The sequence below is a fragment of the Lipophrys pholis genome (assembly GCF_963383615.2).
Source record: "Lipophrys pholis genome assembly, chromosome: 16".
Classification (NCBI taxonomy): domain Eukaryota; kingdom Metazoa; phylum Chordata; class Actinopteri; order Blenniiformes; family Blenniidae; genus Lipophrys; species Lipophrys pholis.
Window position 1 is genome coordinate 5724067 of NC_137634.1, and position 26175 is coordinate 5750241.

Consider the following 26175-nt stretch of genomic DNA (forward strand, 5'->3'; position numbering starts at 1 on the left):
TCTTCTGATCCAGACTACTCAAACCAAAGTGCCTGCTGTTAGATTTAATAAGTGGCTCCAGAGCCTTAAATATAATCACCAAGTATTGTCTCTGTAAGTTAATTCTAGAATGTAAACTGGCTTTATAATTACTCAAGTACATCATCCAATCTTGAAACAACATGCTGAACTTTATCAACAGCTCAGTTATGAATATGTTTGCACTAAATAGCGGTTTATGCTTTCATCACCAATATCCCCCAAGTCATGTAGAATTTAGTTCATTACATATGCATACTTAAATGGAACTATACCTTTTAAATAAAGTGGAAACTAAAAATACCTCCACCTCAGTTTGTGAAAAAGCAATTATCTAATACAGATTTAAAAAAAAAAAAAAAAAAGGCACAGAGGAATGTTGAGTTCAATCCTTTATTAAATGATATGCAGCAACATTTTGGTCATTAAAAAGGCTCAACTTTGTGTAACATTTAGGTAATATGGCATGTATAGCATGTGATACACAACATGTTTACTTGGACAACAAGGTTAAGAACATGGAATGACGACTTCACTGCCCCCCCCTCAGACGCAGGACAAGATGGAGGGTGGACTCCTTTTGAATGTTGTAGTCAGACAGCGTGCGGCCATCTTCCAGCTGCTTCCCGGCGAAGATCAGCCTCTGCTGGTCTGGGGGGATGCCCTCTTTGTCCTGGATCTTGGCCTTCACGTTCTCAATGGTGTCACTTGGCTCCACCTCAAGGGTAATGGTTTTACCAGTGAGGGTCTTGACGAAGATCTGCATACCACCCCTCAGACGCAGGACAAGATGGAGGGTGGACTCCTTTTGGATGTTGTAGTCGGACAGCGTGCGGCCATCTTCCAGCTGCTTGCCGGCGAAGATCAACCTCTGCTGGTCTGGGGGGATGCCCTCCTTGTCCTGGATCTTGGCCTTCACGTTCTCAATGGTGTCACTGGGCTCCACCTCAAGGGTGATGGTTTTACCAGTGAGGGTCTTGACGAAAATCTGCATACCACCCCTCAGGCGCAGGACAAGATGGAGGGTGGACTCCTTTTGGATGTTGTAGTCGGACAGGGTGCGGCCATCTTCCAGCTGCTTGCCAGCGAAGATCAACCTCTGCTGGTCTGGGGGGATGCCCTCTTTGTCCTGAATTTTGGCCTTCACGTTCTCAATGGTGTCACTGGGCTCCACCTCTAGGGTGATGGTCTTGCCAGTGAGGGTCTTGACGAAGATCTGCATACCACCCCTCAGACGCAGGACTAGATGGAGGGTGGACTCTTTCTGGATGTTATAGTCGGACAGAGTGCGGCCATCTTCCAGCTGCTTGCCAGCGAAGATCAGCCTCTGCTGGTCTGGGGGGATGCCCTCCTTGTCCTGGATCTTGGCCTTCACGTTCTCAATGGTGTCACTGGGCTCCACCTCCAGGGTGATGGTTTTACCAGTGAGGGTCTTGACGAAGATCTGCATACCACCCCTCAGACGCAGGACAAGGTGGAGGGTGGACTCTTTCTGGATGTTGTAGTCGGACAGCGTGCGGCCATCTTCCAGCTGCTTGCCAGCGAAGATCAGCCTCTGCTGGTCTGGGGGGATGCCCTCCTTGTCCTGGATCTTGGCCTTCACGTTCTCGATGGTGTCACTGGGCTCCACCTCTAGGGTGATGGTCTTGCCAGTGAGGGTCTTGACGAAGATCTGCATACCACCCCTCAGACGCAGGACTAGATGGAGGGTGGACTCTTTCTGGATGTTATAGTCGGACAGAGTGCGGCCATCTTCCAGCTGCTTGCCAGCGAAGATCAGCCTCTGCTGGTCTGGGGGGATGCCCTCCTTGTCCTGGATCTTGGCCTTCACGTTCTCAATGGTGTCACTGGGCTCCACCTCCAGGGTGATGGTTTTACCAGTGAGGGTCTTGACGAAGATCTGCATACCACCCCTCAGACGCAGGACAAGGTGGAGGGTGGACTCTTTCTGGATGTTGTAGTCGGACAGCGTGCGGCCATCTTCCAGCTGCTTGCCGGCGAAGATCAGCCTCTGCTGGTCTGGGGGAATGCCCTCCTTGTCCTGGATCTTGGCCTTCACGTTCTCAATGGTGTCACTGGGCTCCACCTCCAGGGTGATGGTTTTACCAGTGAGGGTCTTAACGAAGATCTGCATACCACCCCTCAGACGCAGGACAAGATGGAGGGTGGACTCTTTCTGGATGTTGTAGTCTGAGAGGGTGCGGCCATCTTCCAGCTGCTTGCCGGCGAAGATCAACCTCTGCTGGTCTGGGGGGATGCCCTCCTTGTCCTGGATCTTGGCCTTAACATTTTCAATAGTATCACTGGGCTCCACCTCAAGGGTGATGGTCTTGCCAGTGAGGGTCTTCACAAAGATCTGCATGGTTTGTCTAGTCTGTGAGAAATAAAACAGTGAATTAGGTTTAAAAGTAATAAAATCCACTTTGTTTCACCTGTGGCCACACTATAACAAACGTACAGCATTAAAACATAAAAACACTCCCATCAATTTAATACTAATTAATTCAAATAACGGACATCAAGCAAACATACATAGGAATTAATGTTTAATCATACTGTATATATTTACATTCACCCCATTGTCTGATGCACTGCTGATAGCAGAGCAGCCATTTCAGCCTGATCGCCATTTTGAGATCATATTGACCTTCCTTTTGTTCAGCAAGCGTTACCCGCTTGGGGACAGTACTGGAAATGTTGAGTCATGGCACTAGGAAACGGCCGCTGCGGCGATCCAGACTTCGAAAATGAATGGGTCAAAATTTAAACAAGAACCGAACAGGTATTAGATTATAAAATACCAACCGATCCATTTTTCTTTTATCCATTTCCCGTAAATGAAACCGATTACCACGTCACCGTTAGGTAGTGGCGTTTAATCACGGTAAGAGTTTGTAAACAAACAACTAAACGCGTCAGTTGTGCTTCACAATATCAATCGAATATACTGAACGGAGAAAAATAAAGTACTTACGAACAAGAAGCACAATAAGAAGGTCTTGTCGAACTCGAGTAGCGATTCTTTCTGGGTTCCGCTGAACAACTGCAGTGGCTCAGACAAACACTGTTTTATATACCCGAGCCGGACGTCACAACGCAAAATACTTCCGCTTGACGATGTAGTTCCCACCTCCTCTAAAGGTTTCGCCGATAAAAGAAAGAACTATTACATTTTATTGTTGTAATCCACTCGGAAGTGAAATATAGTGTCATTTTTGATGCTACTTAATTAAAAACAGAATGTTTGGGGGATATAGTGTCACGTATTTTGTTGTGGCGGAATGATATCTCGCTACGGCGAGGCTGTTTGCTGTAGAAAGTGCTGGAAGCCGCACAGCAACAGAGCGCTTCCTGGAGCTCGTGATTGGACGGGACAGTTGTTTGTTTGGCCAGCGATTGGTTGCTGTGTTACAGTAAGTAATGGTTGATGACTAAGTTCAGCTTGTTATGATAAGGCGCTATACACGACCTAAAAACACGACGTCTTGTATAATTATTAATGGGTCCCTATGTAGGCCGTATATCACCCGCCATTGAACTCAACGAACAAAGTTTGTGAGAAAGTGTGGAGATTTCTGGCCGTCGCGTGAGCCGCAGGCAGGAGGGGACATGTGTGGACAGATCTCCCCCAGATCTGCTCGTTAACAGATGGAAACGTGCTTGGGAAACGTGCCTCCAGCTAACGTGACAGCTGGCTGGTGTATTTTAAGGCAAAGGATTGGTCTGCTAAACAGAGCCGCCTCTGTCTCTGACCTTATTTAATTTTCTTGCTAGTCATTCTTCTCACACTGAACATAAAAAGGCACGCATGCACAACCAGCCAACACCACTATTAAATAAACCATCTCAGGATGAGAGTTTGCTGAAAAGTGACATTTGAGAGCACAGCTTGTACAGTCAGTTGGTTGACTATGTTTAGTCAGAGTTCAGTGTTTGTGATTCACTCTTTATCAAGTGATTTGATACTTGATTACACTGCTATTTTCCAACAAAAGAGGAGATCTCATCAAGCAAAGGTTTGCTTGTACAAATTAACTTTGGTTCCTCAATTGTCAATCAGAATCTGAAGTACTTTATTCATCCCTGAAAGAAATTCTTATCAATTGTGATAGTATTCTAATCAGGAATAAGTTAATCAACTTAACCTGTACTTTAAGATTTTAACAATCTCGAGTACTTGACATTGTTTGTTACAAATACCCATTTATACTTAAGTACTTGACCTTGTTACATATGCCATCCAACCATCTATCTTCTATCCTGCTTATCCTGTTCAGGGTCGCAGAGCGCTGGAGCCGATCCCAAGGCACTTTGGGCAAGGGCAGGATACACCCTGGACAGGTTACCAGTCTGTCACGCTGCACTTAAACCCCATGACCCCAACTACAGCAGCTATGGTGCTTAAATTCCACTGGGGTCATTTTGGGGTTCAGTGACTCGTCCTAGGACCATTTGACAATTGGATAGAGTGAGTTGGAGAAATAAACCACCGAAGTTGGCATTGGAAGGCAACGCACTTTTACTGACCCAAATTATTTGATTCTATATGTCAATATATTGCTATTTTTTTCTTTAACGCTTGATATTCATGGTTTTAGAGTTATGCTTGATATGTCTGACTTGCTTGAATGAGCATGATCAAGTTTGAAACAAACTACTTTTGGCTTTAGGCCAAGGCCCCGGTCATACCGGAAAGTTCCAGAAAGTTTGTTGCTGATTAAAGGTTGTATAACTATTTTTTATGATCACGTCAAGTTATGTAGTTCACCCAATGTGAGGAGTGTCTGGAATTGAGTTCTTTGGTCTCCAACGTGGCTTACTGGAACTGTCACATGGCTCTGGTAAGATAGTGGAAATACAGATTTGTTTAACTTCATCACTTTCAGCTTCAAGTACTGGCCAGGTCATACGGTACTTTTAGTTGCACCCACCTTCAAGGATAACTGTGGCTCTATAAACTAGAGCAAATCCTCAAGAGGGGGGTGTAGGTTGGCCGGGTTCTCTGGTCTACTGGGCTTTTATTTTTGGGTCTCAGATATGATACAGCTCCAAGAGTCCTAATTTATGTATTTGGGTCACAGCATTCCCTCATCCCACCCCTGCAGCACCGTGTCATATGACACCAAACTCGTGATGCACCAAGCCAGTTCTTTCCAACACAGGGCTGGCTGTCGGGCTGAACTAGTTCAACCTCTGTGGAATGTGTTTGTGCAAGTCTGCTGTACTTTGCCCTGCCCTTTGCTTTGAATAATTATCCGAGTGTTCCAGGAAAACAATATTTCAAGCAGGAAACACGTCTTTCTCAGTACTTTGGAAGCTGACACCTTGATCACGTGAAACCAGTGTGTTCACAGCTTAGGACAACAAACTTGCCATTGGCTCTCAGGCAAATTTAAATGAACAGCTGTGAATAAATCAACAGATATACATAGCTAGGTGAGAGACTATAGGTGACTCTTTATGTGACTCTTATCTGTGATCATTTCTTTTATATAAGGTTCATTGTGTTGTTCTTGGCGTGGTTGAATAGAATTATGTGGGTGGGACGTCCTGCTCCACGTCAGCAGGTTTTACGACAAACAGATCACGCCAGTTTCACCTGAACTTTGTCTAAGACTCGGGTGAATACCTCCTGGTTTATTACTTCAAGGAGTGAGGTTCAGCACTCAATACACAAATATTAACATATGTGCTCCTTCTTGAATGTGTTTTTACCTCCAGAATGGACCTTGTGAAGCATACAGGCGGCTGTCATTGTGGCGCTGTTAAATTTGAAGTCTGGGGTTCACCAGACCTTCATGTTTTTCACTGCAAGTATGGCGAATAATTGACTTTATACTGTCTCATGATTTACTGGAAGCACAAGAGCACATAATGCTGCTTGTATCCTTTTTGAGAACAGATCAGTAAACTGAAACTTGTCTCCGTTTCTCCAGCTGTAGCATTTGTACAAAGAAACAAAATCACCATTTCATTGTTCCAAAAAGTCGCTTTACTCTCCTACAGGTAAGAAAGAGTAGATCACAATTTCACTTTTTGATTTTCAAGATAAATTGTAGAATATGTGTGACGTTTTTTTTCTTAATTTCAGGGTGTGGATAACTTGACCACGTACACATTCAACACTCACGTTGCTAAACACACCTTCTGTAAGACGTGTGGTGTTCAGAGTTTCTACAGTCCTCGCTCTAATCCTGACGGATACGGTACGGTCTTGGGTTCTCATCTCCGGTCTCGTGTTGTAAACTTATTTCATCATCCTGCTGTGTTTACTCCAAATACATTTAGCTGTGTTTACTCCAAACCGACCAACCCAGCCTGCTCTTTAATGACCCACTTTTGTGAACTGCTGAAGCCAAATTTGGACTTAAATGTGTTGGAAACACGGAGCTGTGTTATTTGTGATTCAAATGTCCAAGCTGTCTTTTGTTGCTGTTTTCTCCCCAGGTGTTGCTATTCACTGTCTGGATCCAGGTACTGTGCGCAGTGTCACAGTGGAGAACTTTTCTGGAGCTGAGTGGGAAGAAAGCATGCAGGCTCACAGGACCATCAGGGATATGTCTAAACCTGAAGTGGACCTTCAGTAAAAAAACAATGACACTGAGAAAAGAATCAAAACTTTTTTTAATCAGCCTCATCAGAAATATTAAATACTGTAGTGTCATGTTTTTTGAAAAATAACCAGTGCATGTTTTTTCAGCGCTTTGACTAAAAACAATAAAGTAATTTCTTTACAAAAAAGGTCAGATGGTGCCCATTTTGTTTCATATTCTAAAATGATCATCAGCTTTCAAAAAGTGCTTATGAAAACATTCTTTTCTTCTCGAGCCAACAAGGCAGCAAAGACGTCTGTAAACAGCTCCAAAGTTCACTCCCGCCACTCCACCTGAACATGAACATGAGCGCAGGAAGTCCTCTGAATGTAACAATCAGTGCATGAGGACGTGTTGGGGTTTCAATAGATCTTCAGGTTCTTTGGTCCCTGTGGGATCACTTGGAATGTGTTCACCAACATGTACCGGGAGAAAGTGATGTAGAGGTAGCGGAACCACAGGAGCTGAGTGCGATGACACAGCATGGCAGCCTGAAAAAATAACAAAGACAAAAATTTTGTGGGAAAAAAAAAGATCTTCGGCAGGATTTTTGAGAATCGTACTCGTCAGAATCTTATAGCTGTGTGAAAACGTGCTCATTAGACTGAGGCGACATCAACCGACTTCTCAGCTTCTCACTTTACCCCCCATCGTTTTTTCTAACTCGGCTATCCCTCCTTCAGCATCTGACCTCACGGTGAGGTGCATGTGTCCACTGAGAGGACAGTGAAACGTCTTGCCAACAAACCGTCTTGACTTGGAGACTTACTTTGGCTTGCTTGTACCCCTGTGAGCCTATAATGAAGCACAGGCTTGAGGGCAGTAGCCAGCTGACGGGAAGATCCAGGAAGGATATGTACTTCCTGAGGAGGCCAACGGTCGCCAGGGACAGCATACAGCAGTCTGAGAGCAAAGGCGAGAGAGGGAGTCGGGAGATAATGTTGTTAAATGTTTACTAAAGAAGCAGACAGTTAAAAGAGGGCACTGTTCAGGCGCCACACTCGGGCTTTGTTTGCATTTAAGTTCATGTGAAATCAGAATGTCTGGTACTATAGCACTTTAGTGAAATATCCCTGACAGCCAATACTATACCGCAGGTTTGAAATTCAAAGCTTAAAAGTTTTGAGTCATGTTGTATAGCCCAGTCACGAGGCTTACGGTAATCTGGCCTCTTCTTAAGCATGTAGTAAGACTGGTAAGACAGGTGAGTTGTAAGTGAGTGCCAGAAAAAAAAACAACCCATGATTATCAGCCTCCCTGGCTGTTTCTGAGATTGTTCTTAAAGGAAGGCGAGGGACGGGAAGTTGTTTAGCTCTGAGTAATGTTCGTTGTTAGCCGAGGCGTCAGCACTCATTCCACATTGTCTTCCTGTGGTTTCTATCTCATAAATCACATGTCTATTTCTATCATGCTGTCTACTTCGTGTACCTTGTGGGCTTTAATGTTTACGAAACCAGCATTGCAGTCAGCTTGTCGCAACATGCTGCCCACACCCCCACCCACATGCTACTTTACACACACACACACACACGCACACGCACACGCGCACGCGCACGCGCACGCGCACACACACACACACACACACACACACACACACACACACACACACACACACACACACACACACACACACACACACACACACACACACACACACACACACACACACACACACACACACATTTTAGTCACTAATTAATCTCACAAACTCACCGTTATTTGTTATTTGCGCTCAAGAAAAACCTAAGCACAGAGAGCACATGCAAACTTCATACATAAATGCGTTCAAGCAAAGACACAAGCCACGTCTTGCTATGAGGCAATAGTGTTCACCACTACATCAACTGTATGGCCGCAAAAGCAAAACCCCCCAAAAAATATGTTCTAAAAGTCAAACTCTGAGAGAATGATTGTCTGGACACTAAACAAGCTTTTAGACAGATTCTGTGTGTTGCAAACCTGGCTGTTATTGTCATTTCAAATGACAACATATGTGGTTTGATGTCACATTAGTGTTGACATGGTGCCACCAGCAGACCAAAATATATATGGGAGACATGTGAAACTCATTCGGACAGAAGAGGGCGCTGTACATTAACAAAACACATAGGGTTGAATCAGCCTTTTCTTTGCAGAGGTCCCAGTGAGGAGACGCAGTCTGCAGAGGTGCTGCTTCTCATGTGACACTCATTAAGGTCTTGAATGAGTTGAATTCAAAGTGCTATGGAAATCTGAGCGTTGATCAGCAAATGTTTACCTCGTCACTGTACACTCCTACAACCAAGCAATCAAGCAAGCGCCTTGTAAAGAAAGGTACACTGATCACTCTCAAACCCTTAGGCTTTGCAGCAGTTCCAGATTAGGTATGAAAAATGTAAACTTGAGTGAGGATAGATGGTACTTGTTTAATAAGATTAAGAGTCAAACTGCAGTTTGCATGAGCGAACACGTTGCACGCACAAATGCACAACTTTCTCTAGGAAACATCTCATGCTGCTAAAATTTGTACAGCCTCTTTTTTTTGGACACAATTTGGAGGCTTTTTGAAACTTTCTTTTTGTTAAAGAGGATATTTTCTGAAGCCCAATTTTGCCAATAGACACATTAAATGGTTGAGTGGAATTTCAAGTTTATAGAGCATTTCCTGAAAATGTTCTACATTGTATGTATAATTTACCTTGCCATGCAGTGGTGTAGTTGTGAGCACTCTAGACTCATGTGAGTTTCTGGGCTTGAATCTTTTCCGGGCCTTTCTGTGTGGAGTTTGCATGTATTGCCTGTGTGTGGGTGGATTTTGCTGCTGTACTCTGGTTTCCTCCCACACTTCAAAAAAACATGCATTTGAGGCAAACTGGTGACCAATTCCTGTTTAATTCTAATGCCTGTGAGCGATTTGCTCTGGGATGTACTGGTGGCCTTCTGCCCTTGCACACAGAGATGAAATTGACTCCAGTGCCTCTAAAATAGTTAAAGTCGTATAGAAGATGGATCGAAACAGCCACAAGTTCATGCACACATTGACACGCCAATTGGCTGGACCTACTGTACACTGGCAGCTGAGGTTCAAATCAAACCACCAACCTTGCGTTTGGGAGGCGGCCCACTCACGCAACTGACCCCAGCCGCCCACATAACCAGTTGTTTGGACTCCACTGAACTTGTGGGTAATTTTCCTCACAGTTGTGTAATTCACCTAAAAAGATTTAGAATTTTCAAAGCTTCCGAATCTTTCTTCTGAAGGCTTTTAAATTTTGCACAATGGAACCTCATATTTCAATATCAAACAGCAGCGACGGAGGGTCAAAGGTTTTAACCCAGTCAGATGTGCAACTATAAAGGGAGAAGGCCCATAAATGTTGCAAACAATCATAATGGCATAGAAGCGAATGTTGAATCAGCCGTTTATCAGTCAAATACGACAGATTCTTCCACTTTCTGATAAGATTATAAACATTTGCATCAAATTTAGAACCTCTGATTGTATTTTGATTGGTGGTGGCAAGGATACACTTGCTTTCTTCATTTGACTGTTGTGGCATTTGTATGATTTATCTTAAGTATGAAAATAGATATTAAAGGGCAACTCTTTGTGTCATGTGTTTACAATGGCACCGTTCTTAACGTGCACTGATTTATGGGATCAAATGTGTAACCTCTATAGTCCCTATATACGTCACTGCTGACAGGACTATCATGACTACTTCTCATAACCATAAATCTCAGACACTTTATGGGTCTGAAACCATTCAGAAACTAGCAGAAAGCACAGGAATAGAGCTTTGTATCCACACATCAATCATCACAATGGTACCCTGGATGTCTGCAGAATGAATGTCCAACAACAGACATTTGTAACATGAGCTTCTCGGTACCGTAAAAAACACACAATAATATAGAAGAACTGCAAAAATATTGAAAGTTGAAGTTATCTTGGCTAAAGGGAGAGAAAACCTCAGTTATTGCATGTTTTTTAAGGAATCTAAAGACATCAAATAGAAAAGATTTCAGAATTTTAGTCATAAGAAGTTCAATAGTTTGATGTGGAAACATTTCATTCACACTCAGACACACTTTCTGCTGTCTTTCCTGATATTGTGTTCACTAGTACTTAGACAAGGAAATTAGTGTGCTCTCAGGTTTTAGTTTCCACAAGCACAAAAATACAACATGCAAGTCTGCATGCACGTACACCAGTTTCTTTGGAGGTGGGCTTACTTTTCATGTGAAAGTTTCCACCAGAACTGGGACCAAGTTCCTAAAGAATTTGGACTCCTCCAGACAACTTGTCTGAGACGGTGAAGCTGAAACTTTCCTGTCTAACTTACCGTCCGGTACTTGTCCAGTGGATGCAAGATGACTGTGAGAAAAAGGAAAAACAGTGTCACTCACTGAAAACATCATTAAAAATGAGTTTGTGCTGGTAACTTGGGACTGGAATCGCAAATACTGTATATCTAAATGCCAACGTAGAATGAATAATATTATTTTTGTGTTTCGATCAAGTGAAGCTGGGTGACACTTTTCAGATATTTATATGATGACACCAGTCATTCCTCACTTTAAATCTCTCAGTCCATGCTGTTGACATTCAAAGCACTGAGAAACGAGTGTGCGGCCCCTCTGGGTTCCAGCCTAATGAGAATCATGAGATGTGATTTGGAAAGCTTGCATCTAATCAACAAACGCATTGACAGAGAGCCACTCGTCCCACAGACTGTTCAATGTAGATCGGCGACTGCGATGCGCATTTCACAGTGCAAAACACTTCTTTTTTTTTTTTTAAACCAGCAGCCTGATGCAATATGGTTGGTTGGCCTCTCCAAACCAGAAACTGCCCTCCCACCTCACCACTTCAGGGACAGGATTTACTGCTGGGAGCAGAGCCGAGTGCCTCTGAGGACTCTGTTTGGATGACCTTTCAGCTATGTAACAGACCAATTCTGAAAAACATGGCCTGTGTGTGTGTGTGTGTGTGTGTGTGTGCGCGTGGTCTTTGTGGGGAAGCATTTGGACTAGATGGATGTTGATGTGACTCTAAATGTTCTGCACTTTCCTGGATTGTGTTTTACGACTGTGGAGTGGGCTCGTTTCTATGTTTAAGCCACATAATATCCAAGAGGATGGCAACTTTTATGTTGAGAGAAAATTCTTTTTCTGATGCGAGGGCCTTAAGGTCCAGCCTGTACCTGACAGCTTTATGGATGGCTGTGTGATTGGCGTGGCCGCTCACTCCTCTTCCATCGAAGGTCAGCACCTGAAACAACAAAATATCTCACTGTGTGGGTGAAAAGCCAGAATCTGGGTATCTAAAAGTGAAATTAAATAAGCCAAGGCAAAAGCAGAAGGGAGAGATTTGTCTTGGATTTGCAGAAGGGTTTGTGTATCTGACTGTGGAGCTGTTTGGCAGCTGACAACAGATTTTTTATTTTTTTTTCTGTGCGCATGCTCACACGGCAGAGGAAACAGGTGAAAAAAAATCAGGTCAAAGGTAGAAGGGAAACGCGGCCAACTAGAGAACTGTTTGCAGTGCATTACAACTAACTTTGTGTGCGTTTGTGTGGAAAAGCGAAACATTTACACCAACGAAAGGATATACAGCTGATTTTGTGGAGAAATAATTGTCATGCTTGTGCTTTCCTCCGCCTCATGTCATCAGAGAAATGTTTTTGTGGGACTAACACGATTCCTTCACTTACTCTTTAGACTAGAGGTGATGTTTTTTTCTTTTTTAGTTCGACAGGATGGGAGGAGACGGTGTGTTTATTTGTCGTCTTTGATACCAAAATGAGATCAGCAGTTGCCAAAGGACAGAATGACCTGCTACGAATCTCTATTAACTACCATAAAAAAAACCTGTCTTTTTCCTGTTGTATATCATGATTTCCAAGGCAATAGACTGTATCTCCTGTTGTTGAGATAGGCCTGATTAAAATAAAATAAAAAAAACAAAAAACCCTACTCTGATTCTAAATTTGCCTCATTCCCATTAGCTAATGGCGCGGAACTGCAGTTGGAGCGATAACAATCTCTGTAAACACCAGAATTGAATCCAAACTTTCTCCTGCAGCAGAGGCCATTTCCTCTGCTGTTACATGAGGATTAAAATGCAGTCTGGGAAGCTGTGGTGCCAAAAAAAAAAAAAAAAAAGACAAAACAATACAGGAAATGACAGTGAAGCCACTGCTTTGAACCTGGCGGAGCGTACCATGTTGAAGGAGTGAGCTCTGATGTGCTTCACAATAGCAGAGGAAACCAAGGCGATGCTCCATTCTGCTTTTGGGTCATCCGGGAGTTTTCTGGAGGGCAGACGGAAAAAAAAAAAAGAAAATGAAAAAAAAAAAGGGTTATTTATTCAGACAAAGGTTGCAATACAGAAATACAGCAGTGCATTTTCTGTCCTGTTTCAAACAACAATATATACTTTTACACAACACAAATTTAACACAAAGGAAGTACAAAGGTGAAAGATCGGAAGGTTCTTGAAACTCGGCTGAAGCCAAACCCTGGAGGCAGCTAAAGTGCACATGAAACATCACATTGAGCCAGCCCACTCTCTTGGCCGACGGCTCATTCATACACTCCCTTTTTTGGCAAAAGAAGTATTGCTTTCCACCATTGTTCTGTGTTTTCTTTTTTCCAACTTCGAGAGGAACCATAAAAATAAAGGGAGAGACTTGCTTGCAACACACCGAGAAGACTATTATGAATTTTGTTAAAACAGTTCTCATAAAACCGACGGTCCGTGGGGTAGCAGGCAAACTGGTATTGATCCAGCTTCGTTTGGATCCATCTAAATAAAGAAACACAGGAACTGACACGACTGCAATGCAGTCAGACGCTTCAAACTTCAGTTAAAAAGTTTCAAAAACGTACAAAGAGACACTGAAGACGTGTGTCGCATCGCGTCCAATCATTTAAAAGTAAATTCACAGCTTGAACCATTGCATGGTAAACACAAAAGAAGTTTGGACACTGTGGAGATCATAGCTAAAACGTGCATGCTGGGTTCTGATTCAAGTTTAAATTTCATTAATTCTCAATATTAGATTTTGAAATAGGAGTCGGCTAATGATTGCGGTTTCGAAAGTAAAAAGTAAATACATTCACTATTCTTGCACCCCCCCCCCCCCCCCCCCCCCCAACTGGCATGTCTGCTGGTGCCTGTAACTATAGAACTGTGCTTTTGAAGAATTCAAGTACAAACAATAGCAGATATGAAAAAAGTGTATTCTACATACCGCACTACACTGTTGTCATCCAAATCCTGTAATTACTGTTCAGTAATTCATGTGCTGTCATTCACTCCATAACCACTTCAATGCCACTCCTTACAGGTCGCATGAAGCAACAACCAATCCATTTCAACAGCTTTTTCCTGTGCCGGTGGTCTGCTCAGTCCATGCAGTGGTTTAGACTGCAGGTCTAGAGCACAATATCAAAAAAATATTTGGTTTCCTTTCATTTAATGGTCACTTATTAACATCAAACCACTCTAAGTTCAACTATACTTAAAATACCACTTAACATGTTTATCATAAGTGTGTCATCAGCCACTAAAACAAAGTACATAATATTTGTTCAATAACTGAACTGTGGATCTCCACAGCTCACTTTACAAAATTCAGAAATGTACATTATTCAAAAATGAGCTTAAGTCACATGCGAGCTATACTTATAAAATCAGGTTTGTACAGTATTTGTTGTACTATTTCATGATCAGATTTGTTTTTGTTTTTTTAAGCCAATACATTTGTATTATTTGTTGAAGATGCACTGATGTGCTTAACATTATTCCTTAATCTATTTCCTTCAATTATAACCTTTATAAGAATGTTTCCAACATATGAAATATTTCAATTGTGTGACCGACTTTATTCAATACTGCTTTTTTCCCCCCAGCATGTTTGGACCTGTCTTAACATTTTTGAAATGTGTTGCTGGCATGAAATTCAAATACAAAACATTTTTTAACAGGAACGTCTCATGTTTCAACTGAAAGGTTTATACGATTACCCAGTTTCATTTGATTTCTTCCATTTATACGTTACCCAACAAGCTCAGTTCTGTAGTGTTGAAGTTGTACTTATTTACAAAAGTATACCTTTAAATTGTTTGAAAAGTTATCATCACATGCTCTTGGGAGCTGAACTTTATTTTCCCAATATTATACATCACACTTTTAACTGTTGCATGTATAAAGCTGGTAAATGAAATAAATTAACCATCAGGCCAGTTGTTAGCTGTGGCCCGACAGGCCTGCCTGCGTGGGTATCATAAAGTGGGGGTAGTTGTGGGGGTAGTTGCGGCGGTGTGTCAGCAGTTGCTGCCCTCCCCTTGCGTTTGCAACAATGAGCCGGGACAGTTGAGCTCGCAGGGGGAAGTGATGGATTAGAGCACAAATCCATTTGCTGCCGGGGACGTGAGGGGGTCAGGCTTTTGGTGTGAGGGGTGGAGGGTGGGAGGTTGGATGTGTCACAGGGAGGGGGGCGGAGGGCGGGGGGTTCAGAGATAGTTTAAAACTGTCAATCATCGAGTGAATGCGCTGCTCTGACACTTTGATACTGGTGACCTACATATATTAAGAGCTGTGTGAGCGAGTGTGTGGAGTCGGGTGGTACCGAGCCATACAATTCTATTCAAACCATCCTACTGAAGCATACATTGGTAAAGTACACAATAAATACGATCAACCACAATATCAGAGTAAGGCTACACAAGGTTTTGCAATTACTTGTTCATTATTTTAAAGTCTTTGGCAACTGTGGCAAAAGTCTTCAAGTGCGGGAGGGAGAGAAGAGAAATGAACAAACGATATAAGACACCTGACCTTTCTCAAACAGGATGCGGGCTGAGTGTCAGCTTCGCCATGGCAACGGTGCTAAATGTCCTAAAGTAACCTCGCCAGCTCCCCTTTGTTGCTTTGCATGTGGATGTCTAATTGCTTCCAGGCATCTGTATGCAGTTGTTGAACTTTGGCCCAGTGAAGGGTTTCTGTGTGTGTGTGTGTGTGTGTGTGTGTGTGTGTGTGTGTGTGTGTGTGTGTGTGTGTGTGTGTGTGTGTGTGTGTGTGTGTGTGTGTGTTGCAGAGGGCTTGTTTAGTCTGATCACATGGACCACAGGCCTGTGAAACTGCCAGACTTCTGTCCTCGCAGCCAGATTATATGTCCTGCTGGGAATGGTTGAGATGCCACTAAGTGCTGACAGTGCGCCCACAATATCCCACTGTAATAAGACAGTTACAACTATAGTAGCAACGCCAGTCCACACATGTTGTTTCTACACGATTGGCAGGGAGCTGCGGCTCCACGTCTTGCCACTGGTCACTGGTTGAAGTGATAAAACATCATCAAAGTAACGGTTTGAATAATACTGCCAACCCTGGAAAAATGGCTTTAGTGTTTTGGAATGAAACTGTGCAGAGAGAGAGAGAGAGAGAGAGAGCTGCCAAATGTGACAAAAATGACTGTTTGTTTGTTATTGCGAGGTTACGTAAATGTAAAAAAAAGTGTTTGGCAATGCCGAGGCTGGTGCACGGTGCTGGGGTATATATCAAGAGTAAAGTCCCAGCCAGAGGTCACGTCTCTACAGAGTTTACTGCGCCCTGCCACATGCTTATAAATCAGGACAGGCTAGTCTATTTTATTTTTTACTGCAGATCAATGTATATTTAAACTGCGCGTGTAGGGATGGGAGTTCCTGCAACAGATGCACTTTTGCGTTTCAAGAAATTTGTACTGCGCCTTGTGTTTTTGTCCCAACAATTATTTGAGCGATCAAATATAAATAACGAAGTTTTCATGTCATCGCATTGTGACAGTGAAGCACAGTTAGTGAAGTGAGGTCCAGCGAGGCCTCCGTGCAGTCTGGTGGATAATGTAATGAAGATTTGCGCAGTGACCAGCTATAATCGAGTTGCAGGAGCAGACAGAGGTCAAGCTAGAGCAAGTGGAGAGGCAGTAGAGCGTGCTCAGATCGAGCCTGATCACAAAGGTCCCAACATGCACCGGGGCCCCAGATACTGTCAACACAGCTGTCCTATTCAGAGAGCGTTACGGGGGAAAATGCTTCTGTAAAACCCAGTTCACATGTTAGTCCTGTCATCTTGGAGGACTGGGCCGCAGTGGAGAGAGACTGCGTCCCACCCAGATCTGTCATTTATTGAATTTTCCAAGATAATTCTGAATATCTGGCGTACGCCATCAGGGATTGTTTATCAGCACTAGCCTCTATTTTATACATTTTAGGAGTTTTGTTTCTCAGATGTACGCATGCCATATCACATCAACTGGGAAAGGCTAGGAATTAATAGACTAAATGGGTTACATTTTGAAAATAAATCTAAAAATTAACCGCGGTTTCTCGCTTGAATTTGCTATTTTAAAAGCTTTTCTTTGCCTTTGAATGTGTAAAAATACATGGTTGGAACAGTTTTGTGTCGAATGGAATAACAATAATTCATGTACAATTAAGTCTTATCATGACATTTTCAGCTCTGTACAGCTGTATCACTTCACCTCAGTGATGTTTCCAATGTCTTTAATGACATCTTTAACATCCAACTCAACTCACGTGCAGCACAGATACGACACGACAGCGCTTTTTTCTTTCCCCGTGCACAAAATAATAATGCACAATTATAAATAAATGTCATGATTCAAAAGAGCCCAAACTAATCTGATGTGGTAATAGAGTATTTACAAGTAATTTGATTATTGTCTTACAGACTTTTTTAAAACAACAACAACAACAAAAGGTCTGATGGAATCCAAGTTTAGGACAAAAACGCTGATCTCTGAGAATCTACCTCATTTCTTTTTGTTGTTGTTGTTTTTTTTATAGTAATGCATCAGAGTTCCCAGCTTCTGAGCCAAGCTGCTCGTTTTCAATGCAACAAGATTGTTTTAATGCTCGACATTATCTTTAATGACTTCACCAACTGCCTCCTAAATGCTGGAGATCTGGCTGGAGACCAGCACTGCAGCTATTGTACATAGGCTAAATTCAGCTCTCGTCATTGTTCTCCAAACTTTATAAAAATTTCAAAGGAAACCAAAGACACGGCTGCGGTCCAATATAACAGTTGCACCCAAATTACAGATGGGTACATTGTTCCATAGCTCTGAAGATGTTTATAGAAGTAACAGTATAAAACATTTAAATCATCGTTATCTGAAATATTTTTGTGGATTATTTGCAGCTGTACAATATGTAGAATTATCCCAGGAAGCAGGATAATTATAACATTTCATTATAACAACTGGATAACAAATCGATAGATAGGTTTTTCTATCAAGTCTTCAGGATTTAAGAATAATACTATGACTTGAGAAATCCAAAATGCAATATGTGCCTCTGTACTTTTGTCTGAGTTTTGACAATGTTGAATAGTATTCGGGTTAAGTTTTTCTCAGCACAATAATCATATTTCACTTTTGACACTGTATCCGTAACTGTTATAAATGTCCCGCGTATAACCTATAAACCTTAAGAATTTCACCCCCTGTACAAATGGAAGTCGGCCAAATGATGCTTATTACTTTATTAGTGGACAATGACTTGACCAGTAGGAAAAATGCTAGAACAAATAGCAATGAGCATCTCTACTTTACTTACATACTTTAAATGTAGAGAAAAGCTGAAGTGTGGCCGGCCAGTTACAGACACACACACAGAAAAACAGTCTGAAATGACCTACATTAGCAGCACTCAGATCTTTGCCAAAATGTATCCCACAGTCCTTGGCAGTTAGCTTGGCTATAGCAGACATGGACAGGAGGAGGGGGAGGAGTAGGAGGAGGAGGAGGAGGAGGAGGGGAGGAAAGAGTGAGAGAGCTTGGTTGTGAGTGGGGGTGTGCCGATGAAGTGTGTGTTTTGGGCAAACAACAGATTACACAGAAAGGGAAAATGGGCTACCCTCCAGTTCAGCAGAAGTGCAGACAGCCCAAAGTTCAAAGTTCATCTGTATTCCGTGTGCATAAGGTGATAAAACTGTGAAGTTTGTGTATATGTTTTAAAAACAAACACACATACACACAGACATACTCAAACACACAGACACACACAAGCAATGTCCTCGAGGGCAGACAACCTTGGCAGGCCGCCAGCTCATTACAGTGAGTTCCAGGTTAGAGCCAGAGTTCATGCAGCTCTCCCAGTGAACCAACATGTAGAGACTCACATGCAGGCGACCTTCAGATTCTTAGAAACCCAAAACATTTCCAAGGGAATCTGCAGTGTTGAAATATCGCAGAGGAGGGGAAAAAAAACCCCAACCCTTCCTGTCAGGATCACCTTTTACCACCACTGTCTCTGTGGCCTGACCTTGATCAGAGCAAGAAACACAACATTTTTATTTGCAGGCAGAATTCCTCATGATGCTTTGGGTAGGAATTGTTTTGTTGCTGCAACAAGCTAAAAAAAAACACTGTTTACTCTAAGTACTGTTACAAAGACTGCCACGTCGCATTTCACCCTCAACCTCTTTCGCAGGAAAGATATGTATGCATTTCAATAAGTCAGATGTCTTCATGCAGCCAATTTATAACTGATCAAAAAGGTTAAGCACAGTTGAGCCGAGGAGTACTAATGGAGAAATTGTACTTCACCAGCTGGTACTATATTATGATCATATGCAATTCAATGGCAAATAGGAAAGGGATGAAATGCAAAATACAACTGCCAGCCCCCCAAAAAAGGTAACCAAAGGCATAGTGAGACTGGAGTGAGACCCTGAGAGACGACTGACTTAGAGTAATCCCGTGCAACTGCTGCCATGTTGATTGATCGCTCTGGCCATACAAACAATGCAGTGGAGCAACCACTACAAACTCCACTATCAAACCTCTACTAAGGACAATTTGTTGTATAAGATAGTAGTAAAAACCTTGAATTTGCTCAAATATATATATATATATATATATATATAAAAAAAGAAAAACCCACTTGCTATTGATAAATGTGTATATAAATAATTAAATTTGATCAAGAGATTCACAGTAGCCTTGAATTCATCAAGCTTTGTGTCCTGCAGGGCAGAGCTATCACTGCCTCCCCAGCCCGCTCATTATTTCCTCTGTGACCCAGAGGTAATACATCAGGTCAGGCTCGATCAGATCTGTTGCAGTGAGAATGGGGTGGGTGTGATTTGTGGTTAGCTCGCTATTTGTTCTGATAGACACTGGGTGGTGGTGAGGGGGCCGGTGGGCTTCGGCGCAAGGCCACATGCTGAGGACTGACTCCTGAACTGAAAGCAACAAAAGCATGTCTCTGCAGTGGTGTGGTTTAAGCTAAATATGTACTAGAGTTCTTCAGTCCGTGCAATTTTTAAGACACAAAACTGGAGCACTATGATTTGCATGTTGCCTGTTCTGTGCCGGCGGTTGCTTACTTATGATCCATTATGGTGATTCGGGAGGCCGGTATCCCCAACACAGCACAACTGTTGACAAGTTCTTGTTTACGCAGAGCACCTTGGTTGTAGTAGTTTCCTGTGATATGTAGAGGAAACGTTAGGCTGCAGATATTTCACAATGCAATTGAAATAAAATGTCATGTTTACTTGATCAATACTGTGTGAAGCTATTTCACAATGACAAAGAAACACAAGAACAAAAGTCATCCCATAAGTAACCAGAGTTAGCGTTACTTGATTCATCTTGAACTGAGAGGGATCAAACACTATAATAATTGTCATGCCTCGTGGGTGGTAGAGTTATAGTTATATACTGCTGGCTCACAACAAAAATAACTATGGTGCTATGATGGGCTCCAGCCTCTAATTTCCTCACTGTTATAAAGCAGATATAGAAGATAAATCCGTAAATGCATCCTGATAAAAATGTGTTTAAGTCAGTGTATGCGACAAGGTTTGAAATGTACAATAAATCACAAAAACTAATTTGGGATGATCATTTAAAAACATTAGAGCCAATTATTTGACAATTTAAATAAGGTGGTTCATGTTAGACAATTACATTCTTCCATCCATGTTCTATACTGCTTTATCCTGTGCATGGTCATGGGGTGTTGGAGCCGATCAATCACTATAAGCGAGGGCAGGATACATCCTGGACAGGTCTCCAGTCCATCACAGGACAAACGCACAGAGACAGACAACCTTACATATTCACTCCTATGGGCTACTTAGGATCACCAATTAACCCCACATGCATGTTTTGGACTGTGGGACAAAACCCGGTCCGTATTTGAACCCATGACTTCTCTCTGTCAGAAGCTAACCACTGCTCCACTGTGTGTGTAAACAATTACAGTTTTTGATTGTTTAATGTCTTTTTTGTTAATTCACCCTCATCTGGTTCATCAAAGCACAATCACAGGTCAAGCAAACTTTTTATTAGGTTTGTTGTCGTCTTTCGCTCAGCATTCAATCGTGAATTAGTGACTCTTGTTCACATCTATGGTAGGTTGTACCAAATTTCCATATTAAACATATACATAGTTAAGCGAATAAGTACAGAAGCATGATTACTTTCAGTTGGAATAAACTCAACTCTGGTTTGGCAGGAAAAAAATTACTTTATTTGTAAAAAAGACATCTTCAGCCCAGATGTTACTTCTTGGAAGTTTTGCTAACATCTGATTGATCAATAATAATTATTAAAGGGTAGTTGAGAGATTGTTTTTCTATTCCTATTATTCTGATTATTTTCAATTGACTTGTATAAAGTTTAACAATGACTTGTTAGCATTAGCCACAAGATAGAAATGACAGAAATGATTTACAGTCCCTTATCAATGTCTCCTGAACATCGATGATCATTATCTTAAGTTTGCCTCCTTCGTACCTTCAGACAGACACAGCACATGCACGCTGGCCTTTAACTCCACCAGTCTCACGAGCGTCGGCGCGAAGAACATGCACTCGTCGTCTGGATGTGCAGTTACAATCACGGCTCTGATATCATCGCCGCTAATCTCTCTGTCAGGTGAAACATTCATGAGACGCTGCAGGGATTTCACCAAACTCCGCTGGTGTCGACGGTAAATGCATTTTAAACAAGCTAAATATGAGAAAATTATCAAGGCAACCGCGTAAATACTCATCATTATTGTGACCGTCTCCGTAAACAGTCCGTGTAGACACAAATGTCACTTGTGTATAAGGTTCCACTTGAAACGACATATGCACTTTTGTTGTTATAGCAAAGGTTAGACTTCGTTTGGAGAACAGAATAAGTAATATTGTAATTAATTATGATAATAGCGGCCTAATTTTACCAGTATATTTGCACTGTTCAACAGTTTGAGGTATTGTCGCTGCTCAATTCATATGTCTGCATTTTTCCGGGGGACATCAAAAGCATGGTTCTGATATAAAATAATTATTTGTCGTTTTTTTTTATAATAAAGCTAGTCAGAAAAGTGGAAAAGAATTGTAAAACTCATGTAAAACAAGTATTTTTGAAAAGTGAAAATTGCAAACACCAGAAACATTGTTGGGTTTGAGGGGAATGTTTAGCCGTCACACTGCGTCGTCCTTGCAGCTACATAAAATAATTATATTATATTATTTTGGTATTTTTTGTAACAGTGCTTTGACGGTGCGATTGATTTGAAGATATCAGACATTCAGATTCATTTGGGGGATGGAATAGTTTAGGAATACCAGCACCCCGTGGATTCTCTCTGACGGGGACAATTTATTTTCCCCTGTCAAGACATCGACCGACAAATGCGGCGCAGCCTTCAGTCTGTCCAGTCGTCCACAGCCCATAACCCGCGGATTTACAATCAACAATTGTCACATTTTCCGCCCGGGGATATCTTTTTCTCCCATCGGTATATTTTCTGAACATGCGGTGAGTACAAATCACTCGTGTGCAGCACGGAAACATGTCTAATTAGCGCGCTATTTAAGCGCCCCGTCTACGCTAAAGATCTGCCTTGCAAGATGGCGACGTGGTTGGGAATTCAAAGGTGAAATATGGGCTAAGTTAGCCAGCTAGCGACAACAACAACACGCCTAACGTCATCTTATTATGTTCAAGTGCACGTGTGGCGCATACTCTCAACTTGATGTTGGTAATTGTGCACGTTTGCGGGCGCGTTTCCGGAGATGCTCCCCTTCGTGGAAGCAGTCCCATCCCCCCCGAAGATAAGCCACAAATCCAATTGCGTTTATATGACAGCATGGAGTTAAAAAAAACAACAATAACAACGCGCGGCGGCTGCATTCCTCCCCAGAGCCCGGGTCTGGGGGGGCCACCAAGGTCACCACAGCTGCAGGATTTTGCATGGGCATCGTTAAATGCTTTGCATCGACTTCCACGAAAAACTTGGGAGTGTGAGAAGGCGAAAGCTGGCCAAATATTTTACATCCAGAGAGTGCACATCACCCACAGAGCCTCACAGGCGAATGGAAACTTCTGGTGGAGAGGGAGGATACATGGAGCCATAGTTTCAGTCCTTATGTTCCTTTTTTTTTTTTTATAAGTGCTTGGAGGGGGGTGCAGCTTAAGCTATTTTTGATCCTTGTGGTGGATTTCTGTACAAGTTACAAAGGCATAGGTATAAAATTATAATAGACATTATAGCTTGACCACTTGAGTAACTTATTTTGTGGTTAAAAACAACAATTTTAGCTTTTTAAATCATTTGCTGTCAATGATCACAATAGAATAATCAGTGCTGGTAAACAGGAAACATGCTGCAATGTATTTGTGGACTGAGAGCACAGAAGAACACGTCATTAGTTTGGAATCATACAAGATCTCAAAAAATAAAGCAAGACCACACTTGCAAGATGACAAAAAACCTCCTTAAAAGCTTCAGTCCATCTTTTTTTTGCTGCTTACTGACTCACTGATTGTTATCATACTCCCAAGTATGAGGCCTTCATCTTACTGTAAAAGTTTCCAATTGTCATGTGGGCATTTGAGTATGGAGCTGATAATTTTTGTGTATAGTCACAGAGTCATGGCTGTACAGGAGCAAACCAAGAGTTGGAAAACAGGGTAATAAAAGCAAAACATAAGAAGGCAATTGGTTAGTGGTCATAATATTTAAAGCAGCTGTGTGTGCTGTTTTGGTAGTTATTTTTTGTCCTTTGCTTGACATTTATCAAATATTTTGACTGGTATATTGATTTTCTTTAATTTATCAAATTAATTAGAGCTACTTAATATACGTAGGTTGTGATAATGACTTTGTCTTGACGTTATGAGATTATGTTTTGATTGTTCACAGTGGCACCGTGGATGTTATGCCGTTTTTTTTTTGTGACAATGTTGAAGAAGAGCAGCTCTTTTGATAATGAGCAGAAAGAGCATCATCTCTCAGTAGCAGGGCCCGCAGTCTGCTAGGTACTAGCTGTTTTATTTTTAGGATTTCTGCGATTGTAGAAGCAGATCTCATATTCTGGGACCCACCAAAGGCTGTGGCCTGCGGACTGAAAAATAAAATACCAGCTTCCTACACTGGTTATAGTCGCATGGGTTGTAACTTTTCCCAACCCTAAAGTTAGCGTCATTCTGCCATGGCATGGTGGTCAAGCTGTAAATCTCCCAGACCGAGAATGAAAATGATAGAGAGACAACAGAGTGTGATGTATCTTTGTGTTATAACTCTCTGAAAATTTTCCCGAATTCTCCAGTGTTTTGGTTCTAAATCATTCTCATTTGGCGCAGTGTTCTTTTTACTGATTGGGGACATCAGTGTTTGTTCTTTGTGTGTCTGGTGTGAACATTATTTTTGTCATAAAGGTCGCACGGCTTGATGTCCTGGATCCTCCTCTTTGGAAACGAATCCAGTCATTCAGGGTGACGTGACACGAAGCAGCTCACATAAACATCTACATTGACAATGATTGAAATAATGTTGTGAATGAATTGCAGTATGAAAGGGAACTTGAAACCATGAGTGTTGCTTCAGACTAGCTTTGATGACATAAAAAGACACGCATAGCATAAGTTAGTAAAATTTGAAGAAACAGTTACTATCAGAGCAAAACTAAAAGATGACTCACCCCCCCAGTCCCTTTAGTCATTCTAACTTTGGATGTTTGAAATGCAGTTATAATCAGTTAAAATATTTGTCTCAAGCAAATATTTGATATTCATCTGAATGGCTGGATAGAGCAATTTCTGTTGTTGTAACTTTTACCACATGTGCCCGTATTATGCTGATTGTGTGTTCACAATAGCACTGGGCAGTATGTGAATTTAAAACCTTATGTTTAACCATCCATTTTCCGTACCATTTCATCCAGTTTAGGGTAGCAGGTAGCAGTGGGGGCGTTAAGAAAATCTTAGTTGACTGGCCGCAGACAACATAACGGGTCACAAGTCCTACTGAGGAGAAACAAAAGGATGTTCGCACCTACGTCTAGTTCAGAGTCACTCTGCTAAACATTACATGTTTTTTGACTGTTGGAGGAAGCTGGGGAACTTGGAGAAACCTGAAAGGTTTACAAGCCGGTGAGATTTCTTTTCTTTACGTTACAGAAATGATGCCACTTTCTGAATAAACCAGACGGCTACATCTGGCCTGGTATTATCATGTTTCTCCTCACGTCAGCAAAATTGCTTACTGACAATGTTTCAGCTGATATGAGGATATCTGGAGAGTATTTGTTTCCTCCACAGTATCTGTGTTCAGGGTCTGATTAATAATGACTTGGTTAAAAAAGTGGGGGTCATCATCGGACTGTGGATTGATGCAGCCGCTGCTGCATCATTGCAGGTTTGAGCTTCAGGTTGTTATTGTCAGAACACATGTCCACATCGGTACAAATAAACAATCCATGTTAACATCAGATCATCAATGATCAAATTAAGTGAACTAAATTATTCATATCCAAGGAGCAGACCTTTGTTTCTGTGTTTTGCTCTCACTTTTTTTTCATCCAACTGCTCTTGTGGGCTTGTTTTCTAGCTTTTCTTTTAAAAAGCATTGACATGAAATCTTTATTTGTGGAATTAATTGAAGAGTTAGTATTGCTTTGAGAAGGATTATTTTCTGACCTTGTTGCACACTTTTGTTAAAATAGTGTATCTCAGCAGGAAAATGTCTCCGGGCTTAATTCACCTGGAACGAGGTGCCGAAGTATTTAAGACACGTGATGATGAATTAACTGTGCAGATTTTCCTGTTCCGATAAGATTACTCGTCTCACCAGTATAGTATCATTAGGATCCGTTGTATATAGTGCCTGTGTTGTATGTACTAACTTGTGCTTCTGACCACACCTGTCACTGTTGTCAATTAGATTGTGTGTTTGCTCGAAAGGCGCTTCACCTCTTTAATGATTTCTCATGCAGGAAGACACGCAACTGGCTCTCGTCTTCATCTTAATGTCTGAAATTGACGTTAACGTCTGTGTCCGTCTGTCTGCAGGTGGTTTGTGTCTCCAAACATGGTGTAGTTCCACTCTCTCATCTGTGAAGAAGCAGCAGCCCGTGAGCACTGAGCCAAGATGTCCAGTAGCTCGGGCTACCCCCCCAGCCAGGGGAGCTTCAGCAGCGAGCAGAGCCGATACCCACCACACTCGGTCCAGTACAGCTTTCCCGGCACGCGCCACCAACAGGTACGAGAGGCTTTTCAAAGTG

General features: G+C 42.1%; 4 protein-coding genes across 4 annotated transcripts in view; 2 read left to right on the plus strand and 2 right to left on the minus strand.

Annotated features, from left to right (window-relative positions):
• Positions 1-397: 397 nt before the first annotated feature.
• On the minus strand, positions 398-3370 carry LOC308121757 (polyubiquitin-C). The gene is made up of 2 exons (XM_080483204.1): positions 2993-3370; positions 398-2392 (listed from the first exon to the last, which is right to left on the minus strand). The coding sequence occupies exon 2, from the start codon at positions 2378-2380 to the stop codon at positions 551-553; it is 1830 nt and encodes a 609-aa protein (XP_080339330.1). The 5' UTR covers positions 2381-2392; positions 2993-3370; the 3' UTR covers positions 398-550.
• Positions 3334-6763, plus strand: cenpv (centromere protein V). The gene is made up of 5 exons (XM_080483206.1): positions 3334-3431; positions 5740-5832; positions 5955-6024; positions 6110-6224; positions 6466-6763. Exons 2-5 carry the CDS (start codon positions 5741-5743, stop codon positions 6603-6605), a joined length of 417 nt encoding a protein of 138 aa, XP_080339332.1. The 5' UTR covers positions 3334-3431; position 5740; the 3' UTR covers positions 6606-6763.
• On the minus strand, positions 6625-21695 carry pigl (phosphatidylinositol glycan anchor biosynthesis, class L). The gene is made up of 7 exons (XM_080483205.1): positions 21416-21695; positions 19999-20098; positions 12817-12907; positions 11798-11865; positions 10937-10968; positions 7381-7514; positions 6625-7102 (listed from the first exon to the last, which is right to left on the minus strand). The coding sequence occupies exons 1-7, from the start codon at positions 21675-21677 to the stop codon at positions 6974-6976; spliced, it is 816 nt and encodes a 271-aa protein (XP_080339331.1). The 5' UTR covers positions 21678-21695; the 3' UTR covers positions 6625-6973.
• Positions 21696-22088: 393 nt separating this feature from the next.
• ncor1 (nuclear receptor corepressor 1) overlaps positions 22089-26175 on the plus strand; it is a 56008-nt gene continuing 51921 nt past the window's right edge. The window contains 2 exon segments of the mRNA XM_080483207.1: positions 22089-22429; positions 25964-26153. Of these exon segments, the coding sequence (XP_080339333.1) occupies positions 26043-26153 (111 nt within the window). The 5' untranslated portion in view covers positions 22089-22429; positions 25964-26042.

Bases quoted from the DNA above. Each gene is read 5' to 3' on its own strand.
- LOC308121757 (XM_080483204.1), bottom strand. From the start codon at position 2,380: ATGCAGATCTTTGTGAAGACCCTCACTGGCAAGACCATCACCCTTGAG.
- cenpv (XM_080483206.1), top strand. From the start codon at position 5,741: ATGGACCTTGTGAAGCATACAGGCGGCTGTCATTGTGGCGCTGTTAAA. The intron at 6,025-6,109 runs GTAAGAAAGAGT...TCTTAATTTCAG, and splicing joins GTCGCTTTACTCTCCTACAG to GGTGTGGATAACTTGACCAC. The intron at 6,225-6,465 runs GTACGGTCTTGG...TTTTCTCCCCAG, and splicing joins CTCTAATCCTGACGGATACG to GTGTTGCTATTCACTGTCTG.
- pigl (XM_080483205.1), bottom strand. From the start codon at position 21,677: ATGATGAGTATTTACGCGGTTGCCTTGATAATTTTCTCATATTTAGCT. The intron at 11,866-12,816 runs GTACGCTCCGCC...TTGTTGTTTCAG, and splicing joins GAGCTCACTCCTTCAACATG to GTGCTGACCTTCGATGGAAG. The intron at 7,515-10,936 runs GTAAGTTAGACA...CTTTGCTCTCAG, and splicing joins CACTGGACAAGTACCGGACG to ACTGCTGTATGCTGTCCCTG.